This window comes from Rhipicephalus sanguineus, chromosome 5 (genome assembly GCF_013339695.2).
Source record: "Rhipicephalus sanguineus isolate Rsan-2018 chromosome 5, BIME_Rsan_1.4, whole genome shotgun sequence".
NCBI lineage: Eukaryota > Metazoa > Arthropoda > Arachnida > Ixodida > Ixodidae > Rhipicephalus > Rhipicephalus sanguineus.
The window spans coordinates 83,557,664-83,576,566 of NC_051180.1; the positions used below are offsets into that span (position 1 = coordinate 83,557,664).

General features: G+C 42.9%; 2 protein-coding genes across 2 annotated transcripts; both read left to right on the forward strand.

Moving 5' to 3' along the window:
- The first annotated feature begins 331 nt into the window (after positions 1 to 331).
- Positions 332 to 3,415, forward strand: LOC119393904 (uncharacterized). The gene has a single exon (XM_037661095.2). The coding sequence runs from the start codon at positions 593 to 595 to the stop codon at positions 2,552 to 2,554; it is 1,962 nt and encodes a 653-aa protein (XP_037517023.1). The 5' UTR covers positions 332 to 592; the 3' UTR covers positions 2,555 to 3,415.
- Positions 3,416 to 4,311: 896 nt separating this feature from the next.
- On the forward strand, positions 4,312 to 18,511 carry LOC119393905 (follistatin-related protein 1). Its single transcript, XM_037661096.2, has 11 exons — positions 4,312 to 4,490; positions 4,608 to 4,649; positions 4,839 to 4,863; positions 4,984 to 5,211; positions 5,723 to 5,764; positions 6,330 to 6,394; positions 12,080 to 12,240; positions 13,630 to 13,742; positions 15,791 to 15,854; positions 17,428 to 17,498; positions 18,327 to 18,511. Exons 1-11 carry the CDS (start codon positions 4,476 to 4,478, stop codon positions 18,362 to 18,364), a joined length of 864 nt encoding a protein of 287 aa, XP_037517024.1. The 5' UTR covers positions 4,312 to 4,475; the 3' UTR covers positions 18,365 to 18,511.
- Positions 18,512 to 18,903: the final 392 nt, after the last annotated feature.

Here is an 18,903-nt window from a genome sequence, read left to right on the forward strand (position 1 = left end):
CAATCCTCCAGCCTTCTCTCTACCATGCGAACCACGGTAGTTCGTTGTAGTTTGAGTAAACTAGTGTTACTGTGTTACGGCAATAAAATTTTAAAGGAAAATAACGCAAAAGTAATCGATCATTTCTGTAATTGCTCAGTTACTTTTCGGGGTTGTAATTGATCGCTGTAATCAATTACATTTTAAAGGAACTAATTGTAATTGTTATCAGTTACTTATTTTCTGCAACGTGTGCAAGTCTGGTGTATTATTTCCTTTAAAAAATGAGATCGAACGGGGAATGAGCACGACTGAAAATTTAAACCGTACGTCGCCTCCTAGTTCAAGCGTAAGCATGTAACTTAAGTTAAGTTAATGTCATTTTTCTCCAATAAATAGTGTCCATACTCTAGCCACAGAACGTGGCTAGAGTATAGACACTACACTAGCCGTCTTCCATACATCCTTAATGATACATGATTTCAGTGTTTACATTTTGACATTAACCTCTCATCAACAAATGTCCTTCTGATTCTGTTTGTTTCTCTCCCCTTCTCTCCGCAGCCTTCTCGGAGCACTACTTTCACCGTCGTAACGACCAGACTTAGGCACGATGACGTACTCTCAAAGAATGATGAAGGCCCTCGCAACTTTCGGCACTTTGAGCGTTTTCCTCCGAATCTGTGGTCAGTGTTTCCAAATGGATTGCAACGCGACGCTCCCTTGGAACATATCCAGCCAAGACCACCTGGCAATACCGCACGAACGAATCGAAGAGCTGTTGCGTTGTCCAGAGGGACAGCATGGTTGCAGCGCCTTGCCAGTCAACTGCACGGAGGAGCTTCTTGCCGTTACATGCAGTTGCGAGAGAAACTGCGATATCTACGGATCTTGCTGCTGGGACGCTGATGTACACGAGCCGCCTGCTTCACGAGCGAAATGTACTTTCCGTGAACTCGAGAATGGTCTCACCAGGGAGTTTTATGCTGTCTCGGGGTGCAATCGTGACTGGCCGAAGGACGACATGAGGATGTCGTGTGAGAATGTTACGAGTGAACACGATTCGTTTTTCTTTATACCGGTCACCACCGAGCGACAGGTCACATACTTCAACGCGTTCTGCGCCCTCTGCAACTACGATTTGGACAACACGTCTATATTTTGGAGCGCCTCTGGAAATGACAGTGAAGATTTAACAGTGTATCCACCGCAGTACGCTATGGACAACGAAAATACCTTCTTCTGGCCCTGTGATTCGACTCTGGTGAATGTTGACGCTTGTCCCGAAGGCTCGGACGCAGAGAAAACGCGAAGATGCTCGACTTACTTTGCTCCAGTAGTGCACAAGCATGAAAAGTCTGAAATCGATAGATCTGAGATCGTTTACAAGAACGTCTACTGTGGCCTCTGCAATGGAGCCGATATTTCGTCCTTAAGGTGTGTTCCGATGCAGGCTGTTCGCCAATCAGGGAAACGTGACTCTTTGTTCCTGGAAGGACCTGATATAATGAGGCTGATAAGGCCTGTAGAAAGCCAAAGTTCATGTTTCGCGTGGCACAACCGTAAGTGTTACATAAAGGCTCCTCAATATCTGTTCGCAAACTCTTCAACGGTGGACACAGGCGTCACAAACACTACCACCACATTACGCCACAGATACGATGTGAGAGACTTACTCTCAACCATCTGCATTAGCTTGTCACTCGTGTGTTTGTTCTTGAAAGGCGTCGTGTTCGCCTTTTACAAGAGCTCGCGGACGTTCTCTTCCCGTTGTACAATGTGTCTTTCGGTGACGCTCTTCTGGACACACCTGTTTTTCCTCCTAGCGAACAGCTTGGCTGTGTTCGAGCCATACTGCGCAGTTTTCGCCCCTCTTCTTCACTTCGGCTTCCTCTCCACCTTCTTCTGGACGAGTGTGCTTTCGTTCGATATCTGGAAGAACGTGGTGACCGCCAGGCTTTCTTCGAGAAAGCGCAGCGGACTCGTGGTCTATGGCTTTATCGCCTGGGGAGTGCCCGCACTTGTTGTGTCTGTGGGTATTCTACTAGATCGGGTTGCCCCCAACTTTCCCCTTTCGCCAACATACGGACGTTATTCCTGCTGGATCGGCAGTAGCTTGAACCAGTTCGTGTTCTTCACCATGCCAATGACCCTATTGCTTTTGTTCGACATTGGTTTGTACGTGCACATTGTCGTACACGTACGGAAAACAGCAAAGCGCGCTGCTGCTTTCGACTTCAAAGGTGGTGACAGCATGTCGAATATGGCGCTTTTCGTGAAGCTCGCTTTTATTATGGGCATTACGTGGATTCTCGCTTTTATCAACCTGTTCTTCGCCATATTCGTACTAGACATCGCCGTCATTGTTCTTGTCGGGCTTCAGGGTGTGTACTTGTTTTTCGGATTCAAGGACTACGCGTACCTGCTTCCGAAGAAACCGCGCAAGAAGAAAGGTGGGTCCGCGACCGCATGTCAGACTGCCAATACTGATATGCCTTCGTTTCGTGAAGAAACGAGCCCCCGTGACGTTGCTCACCCAGCCCGCCTGCATAGCACAAGAATCAGATACGAATAAAAATTTAAACCTCCATCACATTCTCCTCTCCTTTCTTTACTTGTTGTTGTCACTTCTCTGACGTGTGGATTTGGTTTCGGATGCATATTTCACGAACATGCAACTGGAAACAGTAACGTCTCATGCCTTTGTTTAACTGTATCCTTGATCACGCAGCGATTTGAGCAGGAATAGTCCCCAACCCGCCCAGCTTTCAGCTCCACTGCAACAGTGGTTATTTGCACAAGCTTGAGCCTAGAAAAATGTCTCGGTCTAGACAGCTCGCCCTCCAACTTCGCAATATATATTTCGAGCACCATGGCTAACATAATTTTCGGCCGCTCAGGGGCCTGCGAGTGGTGGGCACGCTCGGAAGTTGGTGAAGTTTCGTCAAAATTGCGCGTTGATCAAAACCCAAGGAAGCGTCACATAAAGATAAAAAAAAGGGGGGGGGGGGTCACCCGAACTTCAATACCGCACTATGAAGTTTGGGTGAGGTTTCGAAGCTGAGGTGAAGTTTATGTAGGATGAGGGTCATGACGCCCTCGTGAGAATGGCCATGTCTCTTCATTACTGTCATTGCCCTGAAGCTACGACATGAACCAAAGCAGCTTGTCATTCACTAGCTCCTCAATTGACCGGAATTGTAGGTACGAATGGTGGGCCTTATGCATGCACGGTTTTTTTGTTTGTTTTATTTGGTAAAACTTTATATTCGTTCATATTTAATCAAGTTGATAAAGAAATCAGAAAATATTCGACTTTCGGTGGTCATTTTCTCGAGCATTCGTACGCAGTTCACTTCCTAATCTGCATTATTGGAACACCTTTATTTAAATGCATTGTCCTTCGGGTGAAATTCTTTTTCATTTTTATATTTGTATGGGGGGGAGGGGGGACACATGAAATGCAAACGTGAACAATAATAGAAAGTGAGCGTTACAACGAACTTCCAACGGAAGTACCGGAAGACTATACACAGGAACGAAGTTTCCATCATCATGAGAAGTATAACAAAGTATAAATGTGTCGCAGAACTGTATGTAAATGTGCGAGGCAAACGAGTTCCTTTACGATCTGGCTGCGCGCATATCGAGACGACGAAAACTGGAATGGTTGGTCAACGCGCGAGACACGGAATGCAAATTTCCTGACTCACACAGCAGACTTGGCATACACATGGCACGCTAACACTCGCAATTAGGCGTGCTGTTTTCATAATTTGATATACCCGCGATACCACGTCTCTGCAGCACATGCAAGCTTTTCTTGAGAGCGTTTGCATGATTATTCCGTGATATATTGGGCTGATTCGAGTGGCGTGCTCTCTGTGGTAATATGAATAAAAAACGGACTATGGCTGGCTGCCCCTAGGCCTCTTTTCTTTGGTCTGCGCTCTGATATCGGAGCAAGTACACGTTGCCGCAAGCATCATGTATGCATGCAACACGAGAATCTGAGTAACTTCCTGCGATACGTCTACACGTCAGAGAGGAATAAGATAGGTAACTTTCATCATCACATCTGTAGACAGTAACAGAAGGGCATTCGTAGGAAACTGGTTTATGCTCCATACCGATTACGTCGTGTCGAACACGTGCCTACGCTGCCTACACCGTTTTCTGCTTTTCGAGCTTCCAAAATATCCCGCGCAAGAAAAATTGTGGCCTCCGGGATTGCGCGCGGGCAGTGAAAGCCTGCCGGCACAAGCTCGGAGGCCATTAAAAAAATGCGACATGCGACAGTCGTCGGCAAAGGATGGCGCCACCAGTGCAATTCGTGAGGCGCTTGCCCTCCTTTCTCAAACGGATACAGCGCATACTCGAAGGCATGGTTTCCGTTGCGGGATCGTGCGATCGTCTATCCGAGCTGTACACAATTTGATTACTGGCGATCGCATGAGCGGCTGCACTCGCTCCTGAGGCGCTTGGCAACACCCACGATGAGGCTTTCACACGTAAGTATACTTCTAGACATATGCGAGCAACCAAAACGAACTTAGCGAAAGTTTGAAAAACTTTTGCGTAACTGTGCCGGACGCATGATTCAACGTTGGTCGTTTCATTCACTTCAGGCGTGGTTCCTTTTCGTCGCTCATTGGGCATCCGCTGCATCGGTGAGTGCATGAGCGTGTGAATAATTTGTGAACTTCGCGTTATCCACTGTTGAATTTCGTATTGACGGCTATCTTACGTGAGTGCGCACGGTTAAAAAACGTGTGGCCTTGTGTCCGAAGCATATGTCGGTAGCTTTTGGTGTCGCAAAAACGGGAAACACTCAAATGAAATCTCTTTTCTTTGTACAGGTGCCACTTAAAGATGATATCACAGGTAAAGGCGCAGTCGCTCATAATTTCTTTGCCTTTAGGACTGTAATTAACTTTGCTGTGAAGTTGGTTTTTCGGTCGCATGAGCTAAGTTGCTTTCGTTTGTCGGCCTGTCCCGCTTCAGACAGTCAGCTGGACATCTGCGCTGCTGTGATTTGCCGCCCCGGAAGAGTTTGCCGGATATTGGACAACGGCCTAGCGTCGTGCCAGTGTGTTCAGCACTGCCCATCCCACTACAAACCCGTATGCGGAACTAACGGAGTGACGTACGATAACCACTGCCAGCTCCACAAAGACGCATGCGTCAGGCAAAAACACATATCCATCAAGCACAAGGGAGTCTGCAAGAAGTGTGAGTATTCTCGCATTGTTTAGTAGCGCCTGAAAATGTGTTCTGAAGCGGGAACCTTGGAAACGGGCGGCGCTAGCGGGGAGGCAGCACCTCCCCCCCCCCCCACCTCCCGAAGAAAAAAATTCCGCCTCCTAGCCTCCCTGCACCCCCCTGAAGGAACTTGCTTGTCGTAGGTGCCCCCCCCCCCCCACCGTACTAAAATAATACCTGGCACTACCCATGTTTGGAAACTAGATAATTTTCACATTATTAATTGAAGGTGTACTAATGATGGAGTTGAAATAAATGCTTCACCATAAGATGCAGCCCTGTAAGATGGGCTCAATAATTGCCTTCTGAAAAATTTTACGAGGACAAGTGAACAGTTAAGGTGGCGGTCCCACTCCAGTGTAGTTTCTTTTTGAGTTACCTTGTCTTAGAAAGAATAAAATAGTAGGCAATACTCTTATAATTATTTTGCCAAACTGTCTGCACAGCTTGCAAAGTTTATTTTCAAACTTGTTCTTTCCAGCTAAAGTCAAGCAGTCTCATCACAAGTATCACCAGAAGCCAGGTAATGTGCTTGGTACAGCAATTCAGTTATTTTTCTGAATTTCTTCTTGCCTGCATAAAAAATTATAGGAGTGGCATGTATGAAAATGAATGGCATTACTTCTTAAGAAGAAAAGTGAGTATAAATGCTCCACAGATTAGAAGTACTATAAATATGTTACGTCAGATTAGTCTGTCATATTTAGATATTCTTGAGTTATAAAGATGGAACGTTGCAGCTGACATTACTATATTCGGGTATATACTGGTTGAATGAATGATGAAACAGCGCATTAAAATCACTCTTGCCGACAGATCACGGCGGAGCAGGCAAACTGCCTTTCAGTACAGCTTGATAGCTTTCTGTATGTGACAAAGGCTGCAGTTTTAGCGTTTGATTTAAATGACAAAGCATTTTTCTTGTTTTTGCGATCTTATAGAGTTCAAGCTGCAATTCCTGGATTAAATATGTAGCATTTATGAACTGACAACAGTACTATCGTAAATCAACCTACCCATAGCGAACGTATGCATGTCGCGGCATGTGGGATCAGAGATCTGAAAGGCGCCATCTTTTCTCCTTGTAGTTGTTTGCTTCCAACATGAAAGGGATCGCATTCGAAGGCACTTTGTGGAACTTCTGGAATCTGAGGTCAGTAATAGTGTTACCCAAGTAGTGGAATTACCTACCTTTATTATTGTTTGGATTACCAATAGTTATGCCTTGTAGACTTTCACTAGAAAAACCAGCTATGCTTGGATGACAGGCACAATAGATTGAGGAAGCTGTTTCCATTAGGGATAACTATAGGAAAGCAAAGAAAGCATAAGTTACATTATTTGTAGTAGTTTTAAGTGAAGCACAGTACCAAAAATGAAATAGACTGATGGGAGCCACGCCTACAACATCTGCATTACTTGTACAGTGCATTGCTAGTTGAGCGACCAGCTACTCGCAGTCCTTTGTACACTTTTTTTTAACCTATTATTTATATTTACTAACTGTTGACTCTTACCTGAAACTTGTCAATATGTTGAAGCTGATCTACTCAGCACTACCAGGGGTGTTCATATACTTTGTGTTACTGGCACCATAAATTTAGACAAGTTGTACGCCATAGGCATCAAGCTGGGCAGGCAACTCTCTGTACTCCATCTCACCACTGCCGTTCAGTGCTACCAAAGCTACGGGGTGTCAGCAAGCCACATGCTTGCGCAGCAAAACATAGTTCCAGATATAATTACCTAACAATTCGCAGGGTTGAGACGTGCACTTGTTTAGCATGTGTTATTTCGCATGAATACGTGATATGCTTTTTTTTCTTAATCTCATTTACGTCGTATTTATTTAATTGTTGTATCATTGACCGCCGGTAACCGTGGTTACAAGTGAACGTGGCAACGCCAATGCAGGCGCGACCGCCCGCGTCGATCCAAACTTGCACTTTCTACTTGCCCACAGCGCTGACACCAACAAATAAATGGTAAAATGGGCCAACGCTTTGTGAGAGCTCATGTTGAGGACAAAGAATCGGGTACGTTCTGTCACTATAGGCAAGATCAGCTGTTCGTTTAGCCACGCCTGCTAAGCCTAATGCGCCGAGAATTTGATAATAGTTCTTAAAATTTGCGCCATATAGTCACGAATACATTGCTGTCGAAGCATCAGGACAGAAATCTAAAGCAAATACAAGCGTCACTTTGGAACTTACGGGCCACACAGCACACGACGATGGCGTGATAAACCAGAGGCGCAGGGCACCAGCATTGATGAATGCAGCCATGTTTATTGTTTTTCCGCCGCTGCCATCTGCTCGCATTACTCGCTCAACGCATGCGCACAGATGCCAGGGAGACGCTGAGCAGGCGACGCGATGCGGATGAATACATCGCATGAGATTTTCGCCATTCCTATTGGCGAAAAGTTCCCTCCATAGTGCTGAAGGGAACTTCTGAGATGGAGTATAGTTGTCGTAGAATATAAATTTTTTTTTGATATATTGCCACAAAATGCTTGCGAGGCAGAAAACAAGAAATGGCAGGGTGCATTGGGAAAGTTGATTGAAGCGCGAGCAATGTGTTGGTGGCATGTGGCGACTTAAAGGGGTCATGAAGCACCCCTTGGGCTGATTGAAAAAACACATCCTGCGGAAAGCTGACACGGCTATGAACTGCTCTGCCAAATATTACAGTCGTGCGCGCCGCGTAATGGCCACAAGCGGAGCGCGAAGTTGCCGTTTCCCCAGGCACCCTCTTTTCAAACAGAGGCCGGTTCTCACTCTCGTCGGTGGGCGGGGCGTCTGTCCGCTGTACGTCGCAAGAGACATAGCATGCTTATTGGCCGATAGCCGACGTAAATCGAGAGCGGCGTTCGGATCAGATGCGCTTCTTGCCGCGGGGTGCCGCCACGTGCCGGCGCCGCACTCCTCAGTACACGGTAGCCGCACTCGCGCAAGCGAATCACAGCGGGAGAGCGATCGCGTTTCATGACGCGCGCTGGCGTAACTTCTTTCCCCCATGCCATCCCTCCCTGTCTAGCTTCCAGTGCGCTCGTCGGCACGAGAAAAGAGAGAAAGCGCTGGGAGCGTGCGCCAAACCCCCGTAACTCCGCTGATTCTTGACGGATTCGAGAAATTTTTGCGGCAATCGATTCGGGAGGCAGTACACTCCGATACTGAGGCCATTAGATCATTACTTGGAAAAGTGGTTCATGACCCCTTTAATAGGGGTATGGTATTTTAATACTACAGCTGAACACCTAGTAGTGATGCTGCCTTGAAATAGCGGTGCTCCGCTGCTAAAATATAAGATTTTTGACCTTATTAGTTCAACAAAACTACTAGAAGTGTTCTGCTATACTACTGAGAACATCCTTATATCTGTAAAACTCTATTTGCTTTTATCTTGATGCCTTTCACTTGTGTGTCTGTTCTAAGTGTATGGTACCTATGTGCAAATTTTTGGAATGCCCATCAGACTATTGACATAAAGCTGCCCTTGTAAAACAGTGGCAACATTTCATATCCACAACAAATGCTTTCAGTTACTAGATTGTTTCATGTGAAAAGGCAGAGCTTGCCTTATTAACATATGAAAGAAACATCACATGAATTAGCTGCCCTTTTTGAGTATGTTCAGTATTTGAAAGCCTCTCCTTGGACCTTAGTCATGGTGTATCCCGAACTGGAAAGTCTAAAACACATAAAGATCTTAAGGGGTTAGAAGAAATCAGCTAGTGGCAGCAGATGCACTTGTAACTTATTTTTAAACCAAATATATTGCACCATATTCCTCTGCCAGGGAACACATTTCATTGGGCTGCCACTTTTCACAAGTCTTCATGCATGTAGGGGTGGTACAGCTGCACCAATTGTGCCATAGTGCTACATTTTCAACTTCCTGCTCAAAGTTGCGTCAAAACTTCAATACTTCTTGAAATTGCACCACACTGCTCCAAAACGCAGAAACCGACAACTTCAAATTCATTTTCTGACCAGTTTTAGCTGAAATTGATAGTGGTGTAAACAACTGATTCTGCTTCGTCTGCAATATTACAGTGTACTTCTAGTACACTCTAGCAATATCAAATGCCACGTTCCGTATGAAACTGGAACCAGGGAAAGTAGACCCAACATCGGACTTAGACGCGCTGGCTTTTATTGCACTTGTAGCGAAGCCTTGGAACTCTGCAGAGGGTCGTTCTCTCCAGCCCCTTCTAGTGGGTCACCCTCTGCGGCTCCTTTTGGAGAGAACGCAGCTCGTGCTGAGAGCCGACCTCGCCTTGACTGTTGCTGTCATGCATCATCGCCGAGTGCCCGCTAATAAACGTCTTTACAATTTGGTCCCTCTATATAGTCCGACATTCTCGGCTTGCTGCGGTCAGATATGCAGAGCCAGCAAAGACTGCTTCCATCTTGGCGCTAGATTGTTTTACCTCGTGTGTTCAAAAGCATTACCTCGCACACTCCGTTTGGACAATAAGATAATTACGCATGCAAGATTACTTTCATTGAAGAATGAAGACACTGAAGCGGATGTGCGCTCTGTGCGCTTCCTTGCGGTGCACCTTCCTTAGGTATTGTCTGAATGCCAGGTATTTTCGCTAATAGGTGAGTGATGTATTTTTAAGCGTGAGGGCGCCATGACTGCACTGCCATCCAATGAAAGAAGTGATGTTTTTTGGGCAAAAGTCTTTCCTATTAAAACTGCAGCATATGCACAAAAATATGCTTTGATGTGCTCGTAATCGGTGTGCTTTTTTCTTTGCCTCATAAAAATGCAGACGTCTAATAAGAGTTCAGGGAGAACGAGAACCTTCTGGAGGGGCGCAGCTCACTTAATATTGCAAGCATCAATGGGATACGAGAAACAAGGAGTCACTTAAAGGGAAGCTGAAGTGGTTTTAGAATTCTTTATAAAACTTTGTTGTTAACAAGGACCAACGTTATTGTTGACAATGGTGTAATTTTTTCTGCTGTTGTGGCAGCAGGAGCTTTAAAATATGCGAAAGAAAAGTTAGTCTTGCTCCGCCCACGCGAACCCACCAAAAGTGTGGGCGTGGAAACAAACTAACCGGAACTGCATCATCGTTGGGGAGCCGCGCAGCACTGTCGTACCTCCACCCGTTGCCTCCATGACTAGCTCTGGCTGTGTGCATTTGTGAAACTGATCGCGAAGGCTATGCTTTGATGTTGCCGATGACGCGCACATCAAAGATGATGTCACCGCGTTCACTCAGCATCTCAAGAAGCCCTGCTGATGCAGCCGCTGTTTTTTGCCATGAAATGCTATTTGCATTCACTTCTGTGAACTCTTACGTTGGTTTTCGAATTCAGCAGGGATCAAGCTATGATTACACATTCCAAAGTCATTTTTTTAAAAAGTGCTTCAGCTTCCCTTAAACTGCTACAATGGCGATGCGACGAAAGTTCCCCTTACTGCTGAACTGATCAGGACTGTCAAGCAGTCCAGGGCCAAGTATGCTGAAAGGCTCAGCACTGAAACAAGTGCACAAAAACAGAAAGTCATAGAAGTTGTTACCACCACCACAGAAGAGCTGATGCAGAATGACAGGAAGGTCTTGAAAAACCAAGTGGAATTAACCAGAGCATTGCTCTCTAGTGCAGATCAACTCATTTGTTCTGGCATTAAAGGGAAGCTGAAGCACTTTAAAAAAAAGATAATACTTTGGAGTGTGCAATCATAGTCTGGTCCCTGCTGAATTCGAAAACCAATGTAAGAGTTTGCAAAAGCGAACGCAAACAGCATTTCTCGGCAAAAAACGCAGCCGCAGGGCTTCATGAGATGCTGTGCGAACGTGGTGACATCATCTTCAGTGTGCTGTGCCATCGGCAACAGCAGCACTGTTAAACCGTGGCCTTCGCGATCAGTTCCAGCAATGCGTATAGTCGGAGGTAGTCACGGAGGCCACAGTTGAAGATACGAGTGTGATGCGCGGCTCCGCCAAAAGTGCTGAAGATGACATAGTTCCGGTTAGTTCGTTTCCACGCCCACACTTTCGCTGCGTTCGCAAGGGCGGAGCAAGGCAAACTTTTCTTTCGCGTATTTTAATGCTCCTGCTACAACAACAGCGGGAATATATTGCAGCAAGGTCGACAGTTGGGCTAGTTGGTAAGGTTCCATAATATTTTAGAGCAGCGCAAAAGACGGGACAAAGGACAAGAAGCTCGTCTGTGAACTTCTTGTCCTTTGTCCTGTCTTTTGCGCTGCTCTAAAATATTATGGAACAGCGGGAAAAATTATGACATCATCGACAATAATGTCGGCCCTCGTTAACCATGATGTTTTACCGAATTCTAAAATCACTCCAGCTTCCCTTTAAGCAGAATGATATTTGCAAAATCGAAAGTGGCCAAGCACTCCTTCCTGAAGGAAACTGCTCTGAAAGAAGCGAATTGCAGAATTTGACAAAGTGCAGGAAAAGCAAAAGCAATAAAGTCGAAATAAACTGTTCATGCAACGTTTACTGTCATTGTGATATCAAAATCGGTGACATCTTGCATGCCTTGGTTCCACTCCTTGATAATTTTTTTCAACTTGCAACTTTGCCATATGAATAATGTGGACCTTTAACATTTTCCCTAACTGTCATAAAATAGTTTAACACTAATTTCGTTCTGTGATATTCTGTAAATAAAAAGGTTGACTTGCTTTTCTTTTTTTTTGACCACCTGCTCCAAAACACACTTTTCCTGCTCCGAAATGCTATTTCTCCTGCTCCAAAAACTGCTCCAAAAGTTATCTGAGCTGTCCCACCCCTGTGCATGTTGTCTTAATATGTTGTCTACATTTCTTATGCTTTACTTTTTGACACCAGGTTTCACATGACAGGCACTACCCGAGGGTTGTGGATGACGTTTTTGACACCTGCGATAATGACGCTGATGACTTCCTGAGCACGCATGAGCTTTCAAAGTGTGTGCGGCGAAACAACACAATGTTCCATTCGTGGCTCAAACACAGAGGAGAACTGGCCACGTAAGACAGTGCCTTTTTGTTGCACAATTTCCGTAATTAGTTTTCGTTTGTATTGTTTAATGCTCTGGTTGAGGAACAGTTACACGATTCTGATCAAAATTTCGTGTTCACATCAGAAGTGCAGTTTTGTGCATCTGAGTGAAACAAGAAGCATGGAAAAAGTTACCAGTTTAGCCTACCGAGACAAAAGTTTAGGGAAAAATGGGGGCTTAAAGTGGCGATATGTACATATATCTTTGAACAGGCAATGTTGCTGGAGGCAATGTTTTGACTAATGGACCTGTCTTCATCACTGTTTCTGCCCTGACAAAGACAGGTCCACTTGTCAAAGCATTGGATCCAGTGATGTTCCCTGTTGAATGACATTTCATCATTATAGTCTATTGTAATTTATTAATGGGGCCCTGAAGCATCCTTCTTGCAAGTCTCAGTAGTGCTTTAGAACAAGTAAAGCGTCTTCGAGAAGTATATCCCTAAAAGAATTTTCAGAAAGATTTAAGTATGTAGTATTTATAACGTTGACCATAATCATGCTAAACATGGCGCATTTAAGACTACACCATACATAGAAACCAGACAGATGATAGGTGACACCACATTCCTGTGTAACTGATGAAACTGACTGACAATTAAGCCAAGAAAAGCATAGGGGACATTATTTGTGGTTTGTTAACTGCATTGTATTGATTACATTATAATGAAATCATCACAATACAGTTAAGAAATAACAAATAATGTCTCCTATGCTTTCCTTGGCTTAATTGTCTGTCTGTTTCATTTGGATTTGGATTGGAAAAACTTTATTTAATTGGAAAAACTTTATTTATGTTTCATTAGTTGTGTATAATACTGAAAACGAGCCTCTTGGAGAATTCCCCTACTCTCGCACATTCCTGTGGAGTTACCCGTAAGACATGTTCTTATTACTCTCCTTCTCATGGCAGATTGTATTTATAAGTTTGTTTATTTGTTTCCGTATAAAACATATATGTGCTTACGTAAGTATGCAGAAGGACGTCCCAGAGCCGATATGCTGATACTACATTGAGAGCCATTGGAATTCTTGCAATAGTGGCTAGGGGGGAATTTCACCAATTAATATTGCTAACATTTAAGACTGTGCATGTTGATAGGAGCAGTGTCTGCACATTTAGTTTACGTTATATATTTAGGCTGTCAATGCCTGCTCGTGTGGCACTTTCGCTGTTTGTTGAAGAGACGTTCCGTGTCATAGTTGATGTAACAGTGCATTTTGTTCGGAATAGAGAGTTAGTGTACATTTATTTGAAATTTATTTCTGACAAAATTTAAGACCTTACTATGAAAAATGTGTACCTCCACAGCAAAGGTGCTTGCCAGAAGCATGCATTTCCTCTTTCCCCCGCACAGAACACTCTGCATTGATGCCATGGTAGAGGTTGCAGACAAGAACTCAGATTGGCTGCTTTCTCGGCGAGAGTTCCAGAGTTTCATGCGGCCGTCTTACCGCCCACCTGTCAAAAGTAAGCACTAATTTCGCATCGCACCTCAATGTATTCTGTTGTTCTGAACATTCTACCTAAGTCTCACTGAAGGTGGTTGTGTCAATCACTCCAGCTGTGATGCACTGTGCAGTTAGTTTATCTATTTATTTGTCAATTACAATACGTTCAGCGCCCAAAGCATTGTAGAGGGGGTTACATATTACATAATTTTGTATTAATTGCATATGTGCAGGTACAATTGCATTGGAAAAGCATCCTGCCATGTCACATCAAATAACAAGCATCAGACATTGATGTCATTAAATATGTGATAATTTGAAATAATAATAATGATGGTAACTGTGGTGTTACAAATATAACATCACAGCAAGGAGTAGAATACAGTGTTAGTCAATGGTGACAATGTCCTTTTAGCCATTCCAGTCTGAAATCGTGCGCAGAAAAAGCTGTTTCTGAATGTCCCTGTTGTGCACACGTATCTCTAAGCTTGTTAGCTTTATTGATTAGTGGCAAGATGTAATGAGGTTGAAATACGTAGTTTAACGTGTCTCTACCTGTTCTGAAAAAGAAATGTTAAGAAACAGTTTTAATCGCAACTTTTTCCTCCGTATTTCAAGCTTTTCCAACCCTAAGTTTTTTCGCAATGGATGCGTTAAATTTCCACCTATAATTGTCTAGCACAAACCTTATCGCTAGATTCTGTTCCTTTTCTAGTAGCTCCATATCCTTTTCCATGGGTTCCATGCTGTGCAAGCACATCTTAGAACATCTGTTCAGCACGCCTTAGTGATTAAGTTGAACCCCTTTATAAGAGACATGCACCGGGGAGCAATTCTTATCTCTTATATCAAGTGTCTCTTATAAGCAGGGTACCACATATGCATTTTCTTATCAACCCCTATGTCAATGTAGGCACACTAGTGTCTCTTATATCCATTTGTCTCTTACATCAATGTCTCTTTTAAAGGCGTTCGACTGTAATAGGCCACGTAGTTCAGTATTGAAAACCTATTGGAGGTTTTTCAACACAGCCTATTAATCTGTGATTGCCTGTCTTACACCATTCATAAAGATGGCATTTTGCTTTGTATTTGATACTCGATGAGAGATGCCTGCCACAAGACATAACCACAACATGCCTAGCACCAGCTTCTTGATATGATCTGTAGAACCAGAAAACTTATCGTGCATTCATGGAATCGAACGTTACATCTAATGAGATGTGCTGGCCCTTATACCATTCTTGCGTTTTGTTTGCAAACTTCATGGCTACTGGCGGTATTCACGATGGTACCCCCATGGTTATGATGTTCTACTCGAGTTCAAGGTCACAGGTGCAGTCTTGCCCATCGTGCCCTCGTTTCGATAAAGGACATCATTAAAATATACTTCTGTAAATACCATGCATTGGGTGCTCATCGTATACACACCAAGGTGGCCAAAATTAATGCCAATATCCCCACTATGGTACTCTTAAGATGCAGTTGTGGCAAAATAAAAACCCTAAAGCTACAGCTGCTGGAGACTTTTTTTTTTAGAGGCTCAACAGCTATTGTTCTTGTGGGATTTCTTCAGATGACCGGTGCATACTACTTTGTTGGTAGCTTTTGCATCATCAACCGGAAATTGGGAATCATGAGTTCTTCGAGAACTAGTTGACTTGAACAAAAAAAATACTGATTAATTTTATTTCTTATATGATCATGTACATAGCCCTAGTGCAGCAATGAAGTTACGCTCATAAGTTACCATATTTATCAACGATGTATTAATGGCACTAGTTGGATATAGCTTCTGCTCTGAAACTAGTAAATAGTACTGAATATCCTCATATGTAATTCCTTGTGTATTTCATGTGTACAAGATTCCTATTTATACATGTTTGTTAACAAGTTCGTGGCCCTGTTTGCTGGAAAAATAAATTTGAAAATTATTTTGTTTCAAACGCTTCTGTCTTGGCTTTAGTGCTTATGTGTGTATGCTGCTTTTTTTTCTTCTTTAGCAGTTGGGTAAAGCCTTAACATTCTCTTCCTCTACTATTCAAACATTTTTCTAAATTCCCACAGGTTGCCCATTGGAGGACCGCTATTATAAAGACGGTGATGAAATAATGATTGACTGCAGCAATTGGTACGTAAATATTGATAGACAGAATCTGTGCCTCAGCTGTATACATACATTGCCTGCTTGTGGTGCTTAATTATACACTAGTGCTAATTTAGCCCAGGATAATTTTCAACACTACAGCAAACAAACTGACAGCATGAGTACCTTTTCCTATTAACCTTAAGGATTATGTTAAAAGATAGATTGTGAAGCCACTCTCTCAGAAATTTAATGCATCTGGCGATAGCACAGAAAGCTGTGGCGGCATATGTCACCGACCAACCTTCAGAAATTGTCTTTATGACGGCTCCTTTTATGTCTAGCATTATAGCGCAGTGGTGTAATGCTTTAGGTACTTACCTGAGCTATGGTGTCGTGACTTCAAGTGTACAAGTAAACCAGCGCATTTATTGACTGTCATGTCTAACTATATTAAATATCTTCTTGTGAAAGGGGAGATGTCAGTGAACCTTGTGGATCCACATAATTACCGCTTTGTAACCACATTGATCTGCACATCTGTTACTTGTGCACCAGTGGAGTACCTGCAGTGCTAACTGTTGAAGTTCTTTCTCTGCGTGAAGTTCATACTTCCCAACATTAAAATATGAATCAATGAAGTGATAACTATGATGGAAATTCGCAGTGTGACCTTGCTACAGGACACATTTAATGCAGCACATTCACTTTAGAGCACGCTTGATGCATAATTTCTGTAGCAAGAAGGCTTGCTGCGTCGTAGTGAAACAATTAATTACATTTTCTGGTTATACGCTTGCACAACTTTCATGTCTTAATTTTGCTAATGAGTAAAGGCATTGGACAACACTTGTTTCACAAGAAATTTGATTTGTCTGTGAAAATGCACTCTCCTTATCTTTTCTCCCTTGCAATACATGAAATGCTTTTTTAAAAGCAGGTTGGTGGAATGGGGATGCAGAACAGGTAGGGCGCTGCTAAAATGTCATTCGTAATCACTGCATCTCTCGGGTACTTCATACGCATCTTAACATGAAATGAAATCATCATTCCCCTCTTCGTGTTAGAAGAGAGAGGAGGACGCCAGAAAGAAAGCCGCATGCAGCGGCCTTGACAACCCAAAGCTCACATTTTTTTTTCACCACCAAAAGATTGATTGCATAGCTTCATACATGGCCTGAATACGTTAGTGCAGTATGCAAAACAGCCTACTAAAACGTAGAAGCTGCTTGCAGTTATGAAGTTTATAAAACAAGAAGCGGGGGGATGTCTCGCAATGGTCATATTGCATTCCAATCGCTGCTAGTCCTATATAGTGTACATAATTATGTCCTATACTGTGGATGTATTGTAGGCACTTGAATCAGTAAAATGTAAGGATTCCTTTTGCAAACTTTCTTCGTTTTCACGCCCACTGCTTCACAACTTGTCGACAGTGGTGATAAGGCTGGCAGAGCCATTGACGAAACTTGAAAATGAAAATAATCGAGATGGAGTTGTTACATGATCCTGGCCCTGGATGTATTGCACTGCGTTGATAGCGGTACATGTTGTAGCATAATCAGCAGCACTTCATTGCCTCTTAAAATAGTTTCTTCATTCCGTGTAAACATTTCAGCGTCTGTGCTGGCGGCAACTGGTCTTGTGTTAGCTTCCCCTGTGAATTGAAGGCACCCAAGCACAAGAAAGGTGAGGCCATACACATTTGAGGAGCTTCGCTTGTTTGAAATCAATGCATAAAGTGTTCTTCTTGCCTGCATATTTCTGCCATCAGTACTAATTGCAAACTCTCGAGTCAATGGCGCATAAATGTAAGCTCCCAGTTCGTGCTTTTGTTGACTATTCACTTGGAAGCATAAGATTGACTCCTGTTTCGTGCTAAAATGTCGTGCAATTTATAACAGGTTATATTTGCTGCTCGGATGACATCGACTTTCATGCAGTGCTATAAAAGCCACTTGTAGATGCAAGCAGTCATTGTGTAATTGAGACAGAATATGCCTAAAGTTAGCAAGGTCCTCTTAACATTGCATCTCGTTATTTAAATTCTAGAGGTTACAATGCTGATAAGTAGGATCTGAAATTTTTCAGCAACTGAGTAACAGTTATCGATATCAGGTATAAGCAGTGACCAAGCTATGTGTTGTGCCGGTTGTGATGAGTGATGGCAATAAATTTATAGAATCAAAATAGGTTTATCTTTTTAAAAAATGATTAAAATATATGCATTATAAATTGGCTGTCTATGCTTTAAAATTTGTACTTTTTTGTTCTGAGAATACAGATTATGATTTAAAACATTGTTTAGTTTGCTCTACTTGTTTGTATGCAAATGTTTACGAAAAAATTAAACTTTCAATTATTATAAAAGAATTACTGTAAATTACTATGAATTGGTTCAAATTACGGATATTACCTTGCCATTAGTAAAAGTGATGAGACATGAGAAGTTTTACGTGCTTTATAGCAGTTCTTTGGTAGCTGCATATTAATTCTTCCATACATTTGTTCTTGCAGGTCACCATCACAAGAAAAATAACAATATCTCTGATTAAATGTACGCGCGATGTTTACCTGTCACTGATCAACTTGAAAGTTCAAACTATGCATTATGTGCATTTCAATCAACGTTACGTTTGAGGAGAATATGGACATCTACATTTTTTGAACAGTTTGTATAACATTTATATTGTTGAATAAATACTGTATAAAAAAGTATATACTGTTTGACTCTCTCATGAAAACTTGTTGCAACATGCTATCAACACCTTGACATGCCTTCGTGCAGAGCAGCAATTTTAGCTTGTCACAAACATGGTTACTCGGTTGACATAAGAGTATTGCTCAAATTCTAATTCTCAAACATTAGACCTTATTTCTTAGCACCCACAAGTAAACTTAGCACCTGCAAGAGAACACTAAAATGCACACATTTCTGATGATCCCCACATTACATCCTAGTTTTGTTTCATCATGTGCTTGTTGAATTGCATAGAGACGGAATTAGCTTTTTATTGGTGGTCAGTTAAACATTCTCTTGTACCCACGTACTTATGCTGAATGAGTGGCTTTCAAGAATGTCATCTGCTCTGCA

What these genes read in the sequence shown, in the direction of transcription:
- LOC119393904 (XM_037661095.2), top strand. Translation starts at nt 593, where the DNA reads ATGACGTACTCTCAAAGAATGATGAAGGCCCTCGCAACTTTCGGCACT.
- LOC119393905 (XM_037661096.2), top strand. An exon ending in ACTTAAAGATGATATCACAG is followed by an intron (nt 4,864 to 4,983) that starts GTAAAGGCGCAG and finishes GTCCCGCTTCAG; the next exon opens with ACAGTCAGCTGGACATCTGC. An exon ending in TTACCGCCCACCTGTCAAAA is followed by an intron (nt 13,743 to 15,790) that starts GTAAGCACTAAT and finishes AAATTCCCACAG; the next exon opens with GTTGCCCATTGGAGGACCGC.